Genomic DNA, 13,886 nt, shown 5'->3' on the forward strand with positions numbered 1-13,886 from the left:
TCTCATTGGAACGGCAAGGTTAGGGTTCCTTGTCATGCGCGCGACACCAAGATTCAGTGTTAGTTGCTTCAGATATATTCAAGGGTTCAACAACGACGGCCGCAAATCCAGGGCACATGCTCGAAGAGTTCCCGGCTGCCATCGACAAGCTCGAGTCAGCTTCGGTAGGGGAGCGACGACAGCAACACGTTGGCGGCTCGTTCTGACAACAGTAGTGGTCGCTCGGTGGTCTAGAGTCTAGAGACTTGATATAACTTTTTTTATGTTTAACGTGTTTGGTACTTCTGATGAACTTTTATTTATATTAGGTCTGAATCCTTTTCGAAAACACTTCTGATAAATTTTTAGATTACATCTGAATCCTTTTTGAAAAAAGGTTGGTATGGAGATTTAGTTGCAGATGAAGGGGCAGAGACAGAGATGTTCTTACCTCGCGAGATCCACCAGCAGCGCACACTCGCATCGCAGTCGCAGGCTGGCAGCCAGCTTTCATGTCGCGATGGCGTCGCGGCCGCCCGTCGCTGCTCCTGCTCCGTCGAGCCTTCCTCCTCGCAGCCGTCTCCGCCGCCGCCCTCTTCCTTCTCCTCAGCCACCAGGGCCCTGACCCCCGCATACCATCCTCTTCGTCTCCGGACTTGGCCTTCTCGGAAGAGCTCTCCGTTGACCCGCCTCCCCACTTCGTCTTCTCGGAAGAGCTCTCCGTGGACCCGCCTCCCGCCTCGGCCTCGCCGGAAGAGATCTCCGTTGGGCCGCTTCCCGCCTCGGCCTCGTCGGACGAGCTCCATGTCGTGCCGCCTCACGTGGCGGCTGGTTCGGAGGGAGGGGCCGGCGGGTCAACGTGCGCGACGGTGGAGGAAATGGGGGAGGAGGCCGTCGGCGCGGGGTCGACGGAGGCGGCCAGCCTCCGCGTCCGCGAGCTGATTCGGCGCCACTTCCTGCTCCACGGTGCGTAATACTCACATTTGATTCCACGCTTCATCCTCTTAGTACTGAATGTGATCTGCAATCCCCTCTCTCATGGAGCTGGGCTGAATCTCACTGACGAAAACTGAGCATTACCTGCGCCTTTACCTGAATGTAGCTCTCATTTCGTTTGTCGAAGTAAACCTACTCTGAAATGTACCTGTCGCTGCGCTGTTTTCCATTCATCTGCATCAACAATCAGAGTATACCTCTGTAGCCTGGCTAGTTTTGAATAGGAAGACTTGCAGTTCCTAGGTTGGTTCAACACCCCCGATGCTTACTTCTCCGGTTAACTTGTCAGGCGCTGCGAGAGTTAGGTCGCTGCCTGCAGCTGAGTTCTGCAAACAAGGCTTTGTGTTGGGGAAAGCATCTGAAGCTGGGTTTGGCAATGAGATGTACAAGATATTAACGGCAGTAGCTCTGAGTGTTATGTTAAACCGCTCCCTGATCATCGGCCAAACCAGGCATATGCATTCACACTCAGTTACTTTTGTTATTTATCTATGATGGGTTTCCTACTTGTATCTTTAGACAAGCAAAACATAATTTAGCAATTGGTTCATCTTTAGACATGCAAAACATAATTATTGTTAATCCGTGTGGCAATGTGATGCAAATGATTCCAATGTAGCACAGAAATGGTGGTGATTGTCCTCTTACCCTTTGTCTTTTGTTTGCAGGGGATTATATCCATTTGGACAGTACATTTCTTATACTGACCACTCGTTTACTACTGGAGAAATCAAGCATTTATGGAGGAAAAACCGGTGTGCCCAAACACATGGTAGAGATCTGAATGTGAGGTTAGACGATTTTGAGAATCCATCAGAGACAAATGTTCTTTGCAGTGACTGGAACAGATGGAAAGATCCAATCATCTGGTTAGCACCGCTCTTGCAACTTGGTACAATCAGTTAGACTTATTACAGCTGTTTTTTCTTCGCCTCGAGGCCTGATCAGATTTCGAGCTTTTAGTATGTTTTGCAGAGAACTTTTGATGCAATTCATTTAAAAGGGCTGTTAAGTAAAACACAAAGTTGTTAGCTAATCCCCTATTTCATGGACAAGTTTGTTCAACTATGTCGCCTTACATTGCCATGTGTGTATGCACTTGCAGTCAGAGAACTGAAAAGAAAAACTAAATTAGATGAGGTTTTATATGTTGCGAATTTTATACACATTTATGTTTACTTCTAGAGACACATAATGCCACAAGGGTTCTTTCGCAAGAATGAACTGGAGAAAACAAACGTGTAGTGGGGATACTGAGACAAGTTAACTTAGAACCCTGATACATAAGCTACTAATCATTTCATTTCCTGGTTGATAGGAAGTTCCTACAATGTTGAATTCAGAAGCAAGTTCTGTGTTGTCATTTTTTCTTTAGATCTCCTGTCTCGTATATTGGAGTGAGATACCTTTGCGGTTACTTATGGACATATGAAGTTGTTAACGTTTGTGCTTTTGCTTTTGTGATTCCATTTACCGTTTTGTACATAATAGCACACTTTTACAATGTTTTGTATATAGAAATCCAGGCAATTAAGCGTGATGTTCTGTGAACTTATGACTGCTATCCCTTTCCTGATATTTTTTTTTCCATTTTGGGTACATAAAAAATCAGTACTCCCTCAGTACTACTTTGGTGATCTAAAAGGTTTTATATTAGTTTACAGAGGGTGTACTTCTCTAGCACAACAAGGATTTGAGCAGACATGAAAATATAAGCACCATGATATTACTTGCTTCTTTGCATTATCCTTTTGGAAAATATTTAGAGATTGTTAGGAATAGGATGCATGAGATGGACCAAAGGTTAATGAAATATCTAGGAGACTACTCCTTACCCATGCGACCGTTTGGTGACGTGAGTTTAAAGTTTGTTTGGTTTCCATCTGTATTAAGAGACATGATGACTGATGTCTCCCCTGTACCGACCTAGCAGTTTTATCTGGACGAAACCCAATTGGCCAGCCCTGATCTAATTACCATGTCTTGGATTGGCTATTTTTTTATACTCCCTCTGTTCACTTTTATAAGGCTTTGTAGATGTTTCAGATAGTGTACAAAACAGCACAATTTCACTTGTCTGAAACGACTTATAAAAGTGAACAGAGGGAGTACATTTCTTCCATGTTTATCCGTAAATTATTTTGCACTAGTGTCTGTTGTTTTCCTTCCTCGTTCTTAAGCATCTGCTGATCGCCGAAGTAGCTTATTTTTCAATTTGTATTTTCTTGTTATCTTTGCTTAGATGAATTTTGTTTCTGTTGATTATTAATGTTTTTGAGAAACCTAAGTGTAAGGAATAAGTGTGCTGACAGGTGTTGCTTCTTCACGACGTTAGGTTTGATGGCACAACAGATGCAGTTGGAGTCCAGTTTTTTCTGAAGAATGTCCACCCTGAAATGAAAATTGCTGCTTCAACAATTTTTGGATCCCTAGGCACGTCACATGCCAGGCCTAATACATTTGGAGAACTTATGCGAGTGATCATATCTCCCTCCCAGATAGTCCAGAAAGCAGTTCAGTGGGCATCGAACGGTTCCAGTCCAGATATTGTTCTGCACATGCGAATGATGGGCAATAGGTACGACACACTATACGGCTTATATGGAAGAAACCTGTCATAATTGTTCAACATTAATTATAGTGATATTGACATTATGTTCACATGTCAAGAAATCCGGTTCATCAGTAGCATTGGAATATGCTGCTTCTTACCTGAAAATTGTGGATCGGAACTTTAAGTCAACCCTTTTCTCTGGTTATTTCTTCCTGATGTGTAATTTAGTTTTAGTCCTCTCCAATCTGGTGACAAATGCTTCAAAGTATGCCATCTCATGCTCAGCATTTGCAACAAAGAGGATAACAAAGAGGATATAGTAAAGATTTCTGAATACCTGAGAAGCTAGACAAATTAATTCGAATGGTAATAATGGTGTTGAAAGTCTTTGCACCTCATGCAGATTATCTTTATTTGCGACTCTTTCAGCTTTAGAATATCAGCAACCTGTATCATGCAGATTATCTTTATTTGTGACTCCTTGTCATATTATTTCCGAAGCTGAAGACAACTGATTTTCTGACCAGGCCAGTACGAGCAAGAACTGCTGCAGTTAGTTGTATTCAGAGAGCTATACAGATTTCTGGTTTGAAGGGTACACCTCGGGTGGCATTGGTCTCAGACACACCATCATTTGTCAAGGAGATGAAGCAAGAGATCAGTGAGTTCGCAGAGGTTAGTTGCTTTCGGTTGAATACTGGTGAGATGGACTTCGTACTTTTCCTCGAGCATTGGTAGAATTCATGTGTTCATAGTTATTTAGCTGTAATATGTCAGAAAATGGTATGAATATTTATACGTTCTGGGCAGGTAACTTACTTTGATTACAAATCGTTTGCCAAGAGTTTTGAGCTAGAGATGAATGGAAACGACAAGGTATGTTACACTCTTACCTGAAAGGTCTTTGCTGCATTTTCTGCATCATCTAATAGGCGATTCTAGCTGAAAGCCTGAAACCTTTAGTATTTCCATGGGTATTAAGTTTATATCATGGACCGTATACTCTAGCTCAGACATATCTTTCATAGATGTACTGCGTTGATTTTTACAAAATCTCATTTCGCTCATTCTGTTGTGTATAGCCCTTGGATTTCCGTTCACGGGACTGGGGATCAGCTCCGAGGTGGGCGGCCTTCGTCGATTTCTTCCTGGCCTCAAGCGCCAGGCACGCGGTCATCACCGGAGCGCATCGACGCGTGGGAACGACCTACGCGCAGCTCATCGCAGCGCTGGCCGCAGCAAACAGACATGGTGCATTACATCACCACGCTCCGGCCATCCCTCAAAACATTTCTATAGTCCGTCGAGCCTCTTGAATCACCAAAACTGATCCATTTCGCGACTTTGTTGTGCGTGTCAGGCCACGAGCCCTCGGGCGCGAACTTCACGTTCCTGAGCAGCATCCACAGCAACCTGCTGGTCGACGGGCTGTCAACGCAGGCCGGCTGGGGCCATGCCTGGAGCAGGTACGCTGGGGCCCTGAGCTGCCCGCGCCAGGCGCACCAGTGCGCGCTGACCCCGCTCCTTCCGCACGCGTGGTGGGACGGCCGGTGGCAAAGCCCCACCGGCAGGGACGTGAGGAGGCTGCTGGGCTACGGCGTCTCATTGTCGGACACGGGGGAGGTGGACGAGGAGCGGCTCGCATGGCACTGTCGGTCGAGGGAAGATCATGTCAAGAGGTTCCATCTTCTCCCACCGTACAAGAGTTGAGCAATGGTGCAGGATGGTGGCGGGTGAGGCAGGCGCCTCATGCCATGCTTTTAGAGAGAACTGCTGAGACACTTAGTTTCAGTTGGTCGCTTGCACCAATGAGCTGATGTAGAGTTTGTAGTGCACATCTGATGGTTACAGTTTTGGTAGGCTGCCGTGTCGTGCTGGTGGTATACCAAAAAAGGTGTCATGTAAGGGGTTACTGGGAAAAAGGATGAGGCTTTGTTCCAATCCATGTGGAGCATCCCATATTTGTCTGCTCCAACCATTTTCTGCCCTCCAGATCACTCTCTTCATCACAGTTCAAGAACGTAAAACCATACTGATCTCTTGATTCTGACCCAAAAAAAGCTTGCGATTACACTATAAAATCGTTTACAGGTCGTACAATCAGTAAAAGCCGACCTAGCTCAGTGGTAGAGCGCGTGGCTTTTAACCACGTGGCCGTGGGTTCGATCCCCACGGTCGGCGTTCCTGTGGCCTTCTTTTTTTGCTTTTTTTTTTTAACTTACCAAGCTGGCCGTTCGATACCTTTTTTGCTCCATATAGGAATAGATAAAATCATAAAGGATTATTACCACTAAGGCCTCCTCCTTTTGTTTCCTACATAGGAGGAAAATCATGGAAAATCAAGGTGGCATGTATCTTAATCTGTACATTAGACTAAGGGTCGCGCTAACTGTCACATGTGTGGCAGGAGGGAGACGCACCACACGTCTCTACTGTAAACAGATTGTCACGTCATCGCATGCAGGAATTTTTTTGGATTTTCAGTTTTTAAAATGTTTTATCTCTTAAACAAAAAATCCGATTGAAAATCCGTTTTCACCATTAAATCCCTCGCGATGAGATCTCCGAAACTAGATCCCATGTTGATATGTTTTGATGAAATGTTTTTTGAATTAAAAGTTGCCATGTCTATTGCATATGAATTGTCATGATGTTTACACTGAAGTTGCCATGATATGTTTCAGCTATTTTCTTCTACATTTAAAAGTAAATTTTAACATTTATAAAACGGGGAATTAAGAAACTAGACTTGCCATGAACCATAAACTAAAATTGCCATGATACATGCACGTAAAATTGCCATGGTTCATATAAAAAATAATTTTCATGGTCAAAGTACCGGAGTTGCCATCATCAAAATACTAAAATTGCCATGATCTACAAACTAAAATTGTCACATGGCAACTTTAGTTTAAGCCCTATGGCAACTACAGTGTAAACATCGTGGCAACTTCTAGCAAAAAAAATTCGTTGAAACATATCAACATGGGGTCTAGTTTTGAAGATCTCGTCGAGACGGATTTAATGGTGAAGACAGATTTTTAGTTCGCTTTTTATTTAGGAGATACAACATTTTTAAGCCGAAAACCAAAAAAAAATCTGCTGATGTCATCTATTTATACGTGGCAAAATAAGTGGTGATGAAGGCGTGTGGGTGATGTGCAAACGCCCACACGCGTGGGCATTAATATTTCTGTTAGACTAATACTTCTTTTTCTTTGAAATGTGATTTCTATCCCATAGAATTCCTATAAAAATCCTTCAAACCAAAGGAGGCATAAGAAAAATACACCATTTATTTTGTCATCTCCTATGCATTCTTTAGTATAGTTCTTAATCCATCCCGCGAGTCCGATTTCATATCTTCACCCCATCAGATAAATATTAATAAAAAATGTTTACTGATTTTATTCTAATATACTATACACGCGTATTCGAAATCCCGTAAACTGGCATCAAATCAGGGAAGGTTTGCAGGCGTCCGAACTCGTGTCATATCACCTACGAGTCCGAGAAAATGGGGCCACCAATGCATGCGCTCGAACTCTGCCTTCACCTAGGCGTCACATTCATGCCGGTCCAGAGCGCGGATATGACAGGCCATTGCAGCATGCCAACCCAAAGGCTAGGCATTCAATCACGCGCGGCTGCCAAGATTGTGATCACGCTGCGTTCGCTCGCTCTCCATGTCGCATTCATACCGGCATAGAGCGACACAATCGGACGCGGTGACGGGCCGGATTCCTACTGTATTGAAGTCGGTTGCTTGTGTATCTGCCTGCCCGGCATTGAACAGGCCCGGCGGCCAAGAAACCTTCTCCGAGCACCTGCATTCAAATTGTCACTTGGCCTTACCGGCGCCCGCTATATAAACACGTTCGTGGACGACACAAACCGCACCACCTCCGCTTCGCTTACTCCTCCATCCATGACCGCATGTGCACCTCTACTTTCCTTCCTCCTTCCACGACAACAACCGACGCAATGACCGCGAGCAACATGCAGTGATGGAAGTGCCTCTCGGTCGCGGCGCTGACACGAGATCGCGGACATCATGAACAACTGGCAAACCCGACGCGCGGATAGCACAGAAGCTGGTCTACCCCCAAGCTCGTCGAAGGAGAGACCGGACGATGACAACCGGACAACAGAGGAGGCGTCTAACGACGAGACTGCGTCCGCGCCGGTAGGCCGGTTTACCATGGTGCTAGCGCTGGCGCACTTTGACGTTGTCATGGTGGAGGCGCAACTGGAGCAGCGGGCAACGCCAGTGTCTCCGCATTTTGGATGCTGCAGAAGGAGCAATGGTACACCCTGCAGCTCCTCGATCGAGCAGCACCGACTTGAGAAGGGATAAGTATATTTTTCGTCCTCGAACTCTTTCCAAAGTTTAGAAATCGTCCCTCAACTCTAAACCGGAGAATTTTCGTCCCTCAACTATCAAAACCAGATAGTTTTCGTCCCTCGTGCCGCTTCGGGCGGTTTTAGTCCGGGGTGAACAGTAAAATAAAAAAAATAGCAACAAAAAAAATCTGAAATTTTAGAGCATGGAACATACTTTGGTGCGGAAGACACGTGCAAAATTTTGTGGTGTTTTCATATTCGAGCAGCTCGTGGTAAAAAAACTATAAATTTGTACGTTAGTGAACAGTAAATTCAAAATAAATAGCAAAAAAATTCAAAGTGATATGAATTTTTTTGGCATAAAAGAGGGTTGGGTGCCCAACGTGCGTGCAAATTTTCGTGATGTTTGGGTATTGTACGAACTCGTGACAAAAAGAAACAAAATTTGGCTCAGATTTTTTTTAAATGCGCTATTTTTTTTTTTGGCTAGAGCTCCTCGTATGTCATTCGATCACAAAATTTTGCATGCATCTTGCGTACCCGAGCATCTTTGATGCCAAAATGTTTCAAGTTTTTTTGAATTTTTTCTATTTTTTTAAATTTACTGTTCACCGACGTACATATTTATAGTTTTTTGTTTGCCACGAGCTGCTTGAATGTCGAAACACCCTGAAATTTTGCACAGGTCTTGCGCACCAAATTATCTTCGATGCTGTAAAACTTCAGAATTTTTTTTTCTATTTTTTTGATTTTATTGTTCACCGATTTACTGTTCATTCGGAGTAAAACCGTCTGAAGCGGCACGAGGGACGAAAACTATCCGGTTTTGATAGTTGAGGGATGAAAACTCTCCGGTTTATAGTTGAGGGACGATTTCTAAATTCTCAGAAAAGTTCGAGGACGAAAAATATACTTATCCCATTTGAGAAGGGCCAGATCGCTGGTGATCAGACAAATGAGGAAGTCGGCATTGTCGCGGAGAATCCGGGCATCGTGGATGAGCAGCGGGCGTCGTAGGTTGTACGAGTGCTGACACATAACTCATCACCACCTATAGCAACAGCAACGGCAGTCAAACACCAACATCTCATGCACAGAGACTAGCTCGTACCACACGTCTCGCCGTACGAAGGAGAGCTCGTACCACACGAGTGTTGATGAAATCTCGCAGTCGCGCGCCGCCGGCGATGGATTTGATCATTTGATGATCAGGATGCAACCTTTTCTCCCGGGCTTCGCACAAAACGACCATTTCTATAATTCTTGGCCTTAATCGCTTCGCTAATTCTGGGCCGTAGGGATGCACGTTATGTGTCGTGATGGGGGAGCAACTAATTAACGAGCGCTCCTTCAGAGCCTCGCAAGGATCAGCGTCACTTGGCGCGTTCTCAGCCATTTGCCACGTGTCGCGCTCTGGACGCTCCCTCCAGATTTTATTTTTTTTATTTTTCCGCACACGTTTTCGGCTTTTTAAATGGTTTTTTCCCGGGTTTTTTTTTGATGTTTTGGTTTTCTACCGGCCTTTCCTAGATTTTTGACCAAAATAATTTTAGAAAAAAATAATTTTTTTGCGCAAAAAAACGCATTTTTTTTCCGCGAGAGTCACGGTTTTGTTTTCGCGAGAGGCACGGCCGTGCCTCTTGGTAACGGAAAAAATGTCTTTTCTGTTTTTTTTCTTTCGTGAGAGGCACGGTTTTGCTTCCGCGAGAGGCACAGTTGTGCTTTCGCGAGAGGCACGGGCGTGCCTCTTTCGGAGAGGGAAAAAAACCGTGTTTCCGGTTCGGTTTTCTCGTGAAAAAAAAGTTCGTCAAAACCTATCAACATGGGATCTAGTTTTGAAGATCTCGACGCGAGGAATCCAACGGCGAAAGCGGTTCGAGATTTGGACGCACGGTTTAAGAGATAAAACGTTTTGAATAAACGGATCTACGGAAAAAGAGAAAACTCACAGGTTGCGACAAGTGGCGCACATGCAGCGCGCCACTTGTCACAACCTGGAAAAGTTGGAGCGATCTCCGCAAGGAGTACTCCTCAACTAGTGATTTCGTCATGATGGTACGTCCTATATGCTGCTTACTGCGAAGATAATCCACGTTGCGCATGGGCCGAGGCCAATTTAACGTTACCTCCTCGTTTTTTTTTCTTTTTTTCGACAACATCTGCCTTTTGTGTTCTGCTTTTCCATTTGTTACTTTTCAGATTTTCATTGTAATGTTTTCTTGGGATTCTTCGGGTCTTTACGGTTTTCGCTAGTTCTTTTTTCATATTTTATTTTTAGTGGTTTTCTGCTGGTTTTCCCTTTCTTGTCTGTTTTTCCATCTTCTTTTTTTTATTTTATTCTTTTCGTTCCCCCTTTTGGATAACACATCAGAGACGGCTTTTTAACTACTATAAAAATGGATAATCAAAACCATTTTATCCGTACATGTGCTCTAATTCTAAGGTTCACAACGCTTACATGCTTAGTGTTGAGCACCAAACACGTTTACATTCTAATCACCCATCACTGACGTTTGGTTATAAACACATTGAACCACTCCATATGAATTTTTTCACGCAAATAATATCTTACTAAATATTAACATGCAACTAATACCTCACCAAATACAAACATGCAATTAATATTCTATCTAATGTCTTTTTTTTGAATGTCTATTCTATCTAATGTCAACGTTCATTACATTTACACAATTACTAGTAGGAAAATAAAGCTCGGTTATTCGCGAAAAGAAACAGCTTTTGACCACCTAAAGGCCAATGAAACCCAGCACTGACACTAGTATATTGGTCGTCTTAATTGGGTCATTGCATGATGGCAAGGAGAAGTTAGCAAGTAAAAGTACTCGTACAACTCACGAGTTACAACCATGCAGAGCACTCTCCATCTGATGGGCCGATACAATGTACTACCCGAAGGAGTATAGTTTTTCGTCTAAAAGCAAAGCTAATGTCTTGGTGTTTTTTTTACCAGATCCTTTTTCTAGTAAGTACTATCATACGGATGATTCAAGTGTTAACATCATAAACCACAGTTTTAAGTGAAACATCATATATCTCCCTTTATAGTCTCTGATAATTTAAGAAGCAAGACAAAATTCACCGTTCTTCATACGGCTTATCTGTGAACAACCTTGTTGCTACACCATTTACGATCTCATCACATTATTCAGTTGAACATGACATCCAATCATAGCTAATTAGTTTCCATTTTTGGGAGGAATGTATGTGCACTGCTGGCACTTGCACGCCCCCGCAACACACTCGCCATATCCGCCGACCCACACACGGTCGATGCATGCCTGATTGCAGCTTTTGTTATCACATGGCTTTGGCGACGGGATAATGCTTGTCGTACAAGGGATTCCTTCAACGCCCACTGACGCCTCCGTTGCCACATCCTGCAAAATCTCACCATGAGATAAAGGGAAGATCAGAACTTGGCCATTATTTGTTTGGACGAGATTTTGAAGGAACGTAGTACATGAACAAATGGGTACCTGATGCTAGGACAAGGAAGGCGATGGCCAGGAGCAACATCTGGCTAGTCCTCATCTTAGATACTTGTTGTATTGAAGGAAATACTTGTCGATCGTTGCTTTGCTCTGTGAGTTCTGAAGGAAAACATCACGGACAGGCCATTTTATACCGGATTTATGGTATTAAAGTACAAGATTGGCTATGATTAAATGTCATGATTATTAGTCTCCAAATATTGTTGCCCTGTAATAATTACTATCCAATATTACTACCCTGTGTATATCTTCTTTTTGTTTGGTTGTAATATTCGTTTCGTTTTTTGTTCTGACAGTATAGAATATATATGCTACGGTTCAGGGTGTCCACTGATTTCGACTAAGGCGTGGCAAACCTTGTATTATTGTTCCAGTGACCATTTATTTTCAGCTCTTGCGGAGAGAGATAAAAAATTATGGGAAAGAAGATGGATATGACATGCGGACCCATGCAGTCAGTGAGAGTAGAGAGTGATCCCGTCCGGGATCATTATTTTCCTAGCGTGACAAACCAGTCAAGACCGGTTTAGGGTTGAGATAGACCAGGATCAAAGACTGCAGAGTGTCAATTTATTCCTGGCCTCAAGCGCCAGGCACGCGGTCGTCGCCGGAGCGTATCGACGTGTGGGAACGACCTACGCGCAGCTCATCGCAGTGCTGGTCGCAGCCAACAAACACGATGCACACATAACATCAACACGCTCGGACTGCCTCTCAAAACATTTATGCAGCCTGTTGAGGCTAAGAATCACCAAACTGATCTATCTCACAGTTTCGTTGTCAGGTCATGAGCCCTCGGGCGCAAACTTCACGTTCCTGAGCAGCATCCACAACAACCTGCTGGTCGACGGGATGTCGACGCAGGCCGGCTGGGGCCACGCCTGGAGCAGGTACGCGGGGCCCCTGAGCTACCCCCGCCAGGCGCACCAGTGCGCGTTGACCCCGCTCCTCGCGCACGCCTGGTGGGACGGCCGGTGGCGGAGCCCCACCGGCAGGGACGTCAGGAGGCTACTGGGCTACGGCGTCTCGTTGTCGGACACAGGGGAGGTGGACGAGGAGCGGCTCGCATGGCACTGTCGGTCGAGGGAAGATCATGTCAAGAGGTTCCATCTTCTCCCGCCGTACAAGAGTTGAGCAATGGTGAAGGAAGTAGGATTGAGGTGGGTGAGGCAGGCGCCTCATGCCATGCTTTTGGAGAGCTCGGTTTCAAGAGAAGAGAACCGCTGAGACACACACTGAGTAGAGCTAATGGTAGTAGGCCAGAACGGTCTGATGGTTACAGTTTTGGTAGGCTGGTGCGTGTGTCGTGCTGGTGGTATACCAAAAAAGGTGGTCATGTAGGGGGTTACGGGGGGAAAACGGTGAGGCTTTGTTCCAATCCATGTGGAGCATAATAGTACCATATTTGTCTTCTCCAACCATTTTCTACCCTCCAGATCACTCTCTTCACAGTTCAAGAGCTAAAAACCGTACTGATCTGTTGATTCTGACCCAAAAACCTTGCTAGTGAACTATTAAATATTGTACAGCCTTAGTAATAGCAAAAGCCGACCTAGCTCAGTGGTAGAGCGCGTGGCTTTTAACCACGTGGCCGTGGGTTCGATCCCCACGGTCGGCGTCCCTTTGTGGCCTCCATTTTCTGCTTCATAATATAGGAATAGAAAAAAATCGTGAGTGATTTCTTTTTTTGCAAATAAGGTCATAAAGGATTATTACCACTAAGGCCTCCAGAAAAAAAAAATCAGAAAATATCTCTTTTTTTGCGAATAAGATCATAAAGGATTATTACCACTAAGGCCTACTTTTGCTTCCTAAGATAGGAGGAAAATCATATTAAGTGAGGTGGCATGTATTTTAATCTCTACTAGGAAACTCTAGGCTAATACTTCTTTTTCTTTGAAATGTGAAAGATTGATTCCTATCTTACATAGAATAGAGATCCATTCCTGCGAAACAAAGGGTTTCAAAGGATTTTTATTTTCCATTGAAATTTCTACAAAAGACCCACAAACCAAAGGAGGCCTAAGAAAAATACACCATGTTTTTTGTCATCTCCTGTACATTCTTCAGTATAGTTCTCAATCCGCTCCGCGAATCCGATTTCATGTCTTCACCCCACCAGATAAATGTCAATGAAAACTGTTTGCTGCTTTATTCTAATATACTATACCCGTGTGTTCAAAATCCTATAAACTGGCACCAAATCAGGGGAGGTTTGTAGGCATACTTGTCTTTTTTTTTGTGCTAAGAGCTACTCATATGTCTAAATAATCTGAAATTTAAAACGCACTTCACACACTAAATTACCTACCATGCAAAATAAAATTGGATTTTTTTTGTGTGTGTTTGTTTTTCTTGACCGAATGCAAATGAGGCTTGGCTCAGAAATGGATATTCACTAGTGTTGATGAAATCACACAATCGCGCGCCGCCGGCCATGGATTTGACCGACCATGGATTTGCCCGACCACGGATTTGACGATCAGGATTCGCCCTTTTCT

At 44.2% G+C, this 13,886-nt stretch overlaps 1 protein-coding gene and 2 non-coding genes across 3 annotated transcripts; all 3 read left to right on the forward strand.

The window, feature by feature from the left end:
* The first annotated feature begins 425 nt into the window (after positions 1-425).
* Positions 426-5,567, forward strand: LOC123161664 (uncharacterized). Its single transcript, XM_044579470.1, has 8 exons — positions 426-945; positions 1,265-1,427; positions 1,644-1,844; positions 3,311-3,553; positions 4,057-4,204; positions 4,340-4,405; positions 4,612-4,780; positions 4,890-5,567. Exons 1-8 carry the CDS (start codon positions 492-494, stop codon positions 5,237-5,239), a joined length of 1,794 nt encoding a protein of 597 aa, XP_044435405.1. The 5' UTR covers positions 426-491; the 3' UTR covers positions 5,240-5,567.
* A 71-nt stretch (positions 5,568-5,638) lies between these two features.
* Positions 5,639-5,710, forward strand: TRNAK-UUU (transfer RNA lysine (anticodon UUU)). The gene has a single exon. It is a non-coding gene; the product is annotated as a tRNA-Lys (tRNA).
* A 7,221-nt stretch (positions 5,711-12,931) lies between these two features.
* TRNAK-UUU (transfer RNA lysine (anticodon UUU)) lies at positions 12,932-13,003 on the forward strand. The gene has a single exon. It is a non-coding gene; the product is annotated as a tRNA-Lys (tRNA).
* The last annotated feature ends 883 nt before the right edge of the window (positions 13,004-13,886 follow it).

Source organism: Triticum aestivum, chromosome 7B (assembly GCF_018294505.1).
Source record: "Triticum aestivum cultivar Chinese Spring chromosome 7B, IWGSC CS RefSeq v2.1, whole genome shotgun sequence".
In the NCBI taxonomy this organism is placed as follows: Eukaryota; Viridiplantae; Streptophyta; class Magnoliopsida; order Poales; family Poaceae; genus Triticum; species Triticum aestivum.